The 5109-nt window shown below is 36.1% G+C and overlaps 1 protein-coding gene across 1 annotated transcript; it reads right to left on the bottom strand.

Moving 5' to 3' along the window:
• LOC109830973 lies at nucleotides 2799-4025 on the bottom strand. Its single transcript, XM_020398323.1, has one exon. It carries the CDS (start codon nucleotides 4023-4025, stop codon nucleotides 2799-2801), a length of 1227 nt encoding a protein of 408 aa, XP_020253912.1.

Here is a 5109-nt window from a genome sequence, read left to right as displayed (position 1 = left end):
GGGCTATAATATGTACAGGTTCTATATCAAGCTCAAAAATCTCAAACCTGTTCTCAGAGATCTGAATAAGAGGCACTTCATGAACATCAGTGAGCAAGTTACTAGAGCTAAATTTGAGTTGTATGCAGTGCAATCTCAGCTTAGTTCTGATTTGTTTAACTCAGTTCTGATTTCAAAAGAAAAAAAATGTATCAAGAAGTACACACACTTATTGGATTGTGAAAACTCTTTCTACAGACAAAAAGCCAATATCAGTTGGGGATTGCATGGGGACAAGAGCACGCAACACTTTCATTCTGTTATGAAAAATAAGAGGCATCATAATAAGATGTTGTCTTTAATTTCTCAAAATGGTACCAGGATCTCTGATCAGCAAAGCATCATCTCAGAGTTTGTTGGGTATTACAAAAATCTGCTTGGATCTACAGGTCTCACAACAGCACCTAATCCAGAGGTTATCATACAAGGGCCAATCCTCTCTCCTATCCACAGTAATGAATTGAGCAAGCCTGTTACTAGGGAAGAGATCAGACATGCAGTATTTACAATGCCTGGTGGCAAAGCTCCAGGCCCGGATGGATTTAGTGCCTTTTTCTTTAAATCTGTCTGGAATGTGATCAAAGAAGACTTGTTTATGACTATTGAGGAATTTTTTGTGTCAGGTAAGCTCCTGGGCACTTTAAATACAACCTTAATAACTTTGGTGCTAAAAATTCTCAGTCCAAATTCAGCCTCAGACTTCAGACCTATAGCTTGCTGCAACGTTATTTACAAAATCATCACTAAGATCATTGCAAACAGGATACAAAAAATCATGGGTTATTTGATTAATGATGCCCAAAGCGCCTTTGTTAAGGGGAGACTCATTTCAAGTAATTTTCTTTTAGCCCATGAATTAATCAAACACTATGGAGGGAAGCATATTTCCCCGAGAGCTATTATTAATGTGGATCTTAGAAATGCTTTTGATACAATAAACTGGGGCTTCATCAAAACTATGCTAGAGGGTATGGGCTTCCCTGAAATTATGGTTGGCTGGATTTGGGAGTGTATCACCACCCCAAAAGTTCTCTTTGTCTCTAAATGGTGTTTTACATGGCTATTTTAATGGAGCAAGGGGGCTGAGACAGGGAGATCCATTATCTCCCTATCTTTTTGTTCTAGGCATGGAGTACTTGTCCAGGAGGTTATCCATGCTTAAGGATGAAAATATGTTTAAATTCCATCCAAAGTGCTCTAGACTGAAGTTAACCCATCTGATATTTGCTGACGATTTGTTGTTGTTTAGCAAGGCTGATTTAAGTTCAATTACAAAGCTGCAAGCATGTCTGCAAGAATTTTGCCAGGTCTCGGGCTTGGAAGCTAATATTGGCAAGTTCTCAGTCTATCTGGGTGGAGTTGATGATAACTTAAGAGCTCAAATATGCACGTTCTTGGGCTTTTCGGAGGGGACTTTGCCAATAAAATATTTGGGTCTGCCATTAACAACAAGGAAATTATCTCATCTTGAATGCTCCCCCCTAATCAGTAAAATTACTGATCAGTTTCTCAGTTGGCAGCAAAATAGGAAGTTATCTTGTGCTGGGAGAATTCAACTGATTAAATCAGTTATTCCTGGGGTTCAAACATTTTGGGTTAGCAGCTATATCTTGCCGATAAAAGTCCTTGAAAAAATTGACAAGCTCTGGGGTTCAAACATTTTGGGTTAGCAGCTATATCTTGCCGATAAAAGTCCTTGAAAAAATTGACAAGCTGTGTTCATCTTTCCTATGGGTTAGCAGCTATATCTTGCCGATAAAAGTCCTTGAAAAAATTGACAAGCTGTGTTCATCTTTCCTATGGGGCCAAAAAATCCATCTAATCTCCTGGCATACAGTTTGTTTGGAGAAGAAACAAGGAGGCTTGGATCTCTTTTCGGCTAAGACATGGAATCTTGCTGCGGCTGTCAAACTCCTGTGGATGATTCACCAAAAGAAGGACTTGCTATGGATCAAATGGATACATGGTCACTATCTACAACGTTCTAACATTTAGCAAGTTCAGAATAGGGAGGGGGATTCTTGGATGTGGAAGCAAATTCTCAAAGTTAGAAGTATGCTGATTACCAAATTTGGCAATTCTGCAAGCTTGATGAACACTTTGGAAGGCTGCTGTGCAAATGGTAAAATTCAGATGAATCTGATTTACAATGCTATATCTCAGCCGAATAATTCAGTTGATTGGGCTTATACTACATGAGGGAAATTAAACTATCCTAAGCATTCATTCATCCTCTGGCTTGTTAATCATTCTAGACTCCTCACTCAGGAAAGATTGTGTCGGTTCAGAATGATAGAAACCAACTGCTGTGTCCTGTGCTCTAACCAGCTGGAAAACTGCAGACACTTATTTTTTGAATGCCAATACTCGGCTGAAGTATGGAATAAAGTGATGGACTGGATTGGTTTCACTTGGAAAACGTGTGACTGGAACTTACTCATTCATTGGTACACCTGCAATCTGAGAGGTAAGGGGTTTAAGAAGGACCTGAAGAGAATGGCTCTCTCTGCTACTGTATACACCATTTGGCAAGAGAGAAATGCCAAGATTTTTCAAGAGAGAGCTAGGGGGATTGATGAGCTTCTTCAAGTAATAAAACTCTCCATTTACTCTAAAATTTTGAATGATAACATACCTGTATATATGAAGGAAACTGTAGAGAGGTTGTAATGCCTGTTTTTGTTTACCAGGTAAAGTCTTAACCTGGTTTATTGATGTACTATACTTTCTCAAGATGAATGAAAGATTTAATTCATTGATCAAAAAAAAAAAACTTCCTCTCCAACCACACTCCAAGAAGACTTGAAAAATGCAACATTGAAACCATCTGGTCTAGGAGCTTTATTATCTGACATGGAAAAAATAACTTTTTTGATTTCTTCTTTAGTAACTGGAGCAACTAATTCCCTGGCTTGAGAATCATCCAAGCGAGGACCTGAATGAATAATGTTAATTTTAGGAGGAGTTGTATCCACAGCAGTCCCCATCAGACTTTTGAAATGAGTGATGAATTCATTTACAATATCATCTCCCTCTGTAAGTCTTTGACCCAAATAATTATAGAGAAGCATGACTCTATTGTGATGCCTGTTAGCTTTAATCATTGAATGAAAAAATTCTGTGCATCTATCACCTTGGATACTCCAATCAATTCTTGCTTTTTGTTTGAAAAAAGATAACTCACAATCCTTCAAGGTGTTGTATTTTGAAATGCATTTCTTTTCCTGCTCAATTAAAACAGAAGACATAGGATCAACTTGTAACTCTTTTTGAACATCTTCCAGAGCTTGTTGTGCATGATGAACCTGTTCACTTATATTATAGAAGAATCTCCTATTAATATCCTTCAATGCAATTTTCAGATTTTTCAATTTTGAGCAAACTGAGAACATAGCACACACTTTGATCCTTTGTTGCCAAGCATTTGAAACTGTGGGGAGAAAACAATCATGCATTGTCCACATCTGGAAAATTTTGAAAGGTTTCTTGCCTTGAGAACATTCTTCACTAACTGTAATAAGTCCAGGAGAGTGATCTGAAATCTTTGGCACAAGAAATTCAACTTGACTAGAATTATAGGATTGAATCCAATTATCATTAATCAGCACTCTATCCAATCTGCTCCAGATCCTTGAACTATGGTCCTGCTTATTGCTCCATGTATAAAAACACCCAATGGTTTTCAAATGATCAAGTTGACAGTCATTTATAAAAGTTCTGAAATCCACTATATCAGAATTAGTGAGCATGCTTCCTCCAATTTTATCTTCATTGCTAATAATAGCATTAAAGTCCCCACATAATAGCCAAGGAGTATTACCAATAGTTTGATGAATAGACTTCAATTCAGACCATAATACTTTCCTTGCACACAGATGATTAAAACCATAGATAGAGGATATAACACAATCTAGTTTACCATCAAAAGATTTCACTGTGCAGGTGATATTTTGATCAGTACAACTAATCAGTTGTATATCCAACATATAATAAGACACTTATGATTAGCCTAAAAGACCAAACAAAAAGAATGGGGTCAAAATTCCGTGAGCAGGATAAATTACTTTAAGACAAAAGAAACTACAATAAACTGCAAATATCATAAAGAAGTACAAATTCTATGGATGGTTAGCCAGTAAGCCTTATACCGCTTGAGTTTGTTATCCTTTGCTCCTGTACCATTAATTGACAAAGAAAGTTAAAAGATTGCATTTCAAATTTACGTTCACCAAAGCTTGTTTTGCTTGCCTATATCAAATTACATACTTTCAAATTCACAGCATTTTTCTTATCTAAAGAAGAGATGGAGTTAATAGAACCATTTTATTTACTTGGGTGTTTCCCTAATGTTTATTTTGGTAAATTACACTAAATCACCAAGAATTTTCATCTTTTTGCAGTAAACCACCAATAACTTTTAAAATCGCACGAAACTCTCAATAACTTTTGCAGAAACCCCCAAGTTAACACAATTACTTCTGACCTGGTATATGCAACTTACATGATTTTAAAGAACCATTACACACATTAAACTATTAAAACATCTTTTATGAGCTTTCTATAATTTCAACCCTTAGAAATAGAAATCTCTCGTCTTTTGTCATTCGTTCTCTTCTTGTTTGTGCCTAGGTTGAGCTTCTGAACGCTAACTGGTTTTTTATTTTTTATGAAATTACCCTTCAAAATGCATTTTTATGTTGGATTTTGGTATTAATTCAAAGGATTTATCTGAAAAATGTGAAAATTTATTGGGGATATTATGAAATTCAAAAATTTATTGAGGGTTTAGTGAGAGTCTAGAAGTTATTGGGGGTTTACTGTAAAACACTAAAAATTTCTAGGGGCTCAGTGTAATTTACCCATTTCTCCTATATAATGGTTCATTACTTTCTGTTGACAGTAGTCTACCGAACCATCATAGAAATGAGAAATGAAAAACTTCTGGGAAATACGTACCCAAGTCATTAAATTAATAAACTTTGTCTTCTTATTCAAATATTGGTTGAACGTAGGCCAATATGTAGTCTAACTTTGAATGAGAATGTCGATTGATTGAGCTTTATAAGGGAT

The sequence above is a fragment of the Asparagus officinalis genome, chromosome 2, assembly GCF_001876935.1.
Source record: "Asparagus officinalis chromosome 2, Aspof.V1, whole genome shotgun sequence".
NCBI classification, from domain to species: domain Eukaryota; kingdom Viridiplantae; phylum Streptophyta; class Magnoliopsida; order Asparagales; family Asparagaceae; genus Asparagus; species Asparagus officinalis.
The sequence above is the reverse complement of the archived record's forward strand: the minus strand, read 5'-3'. Positions and strand labels throughout refer to the sequence as shown.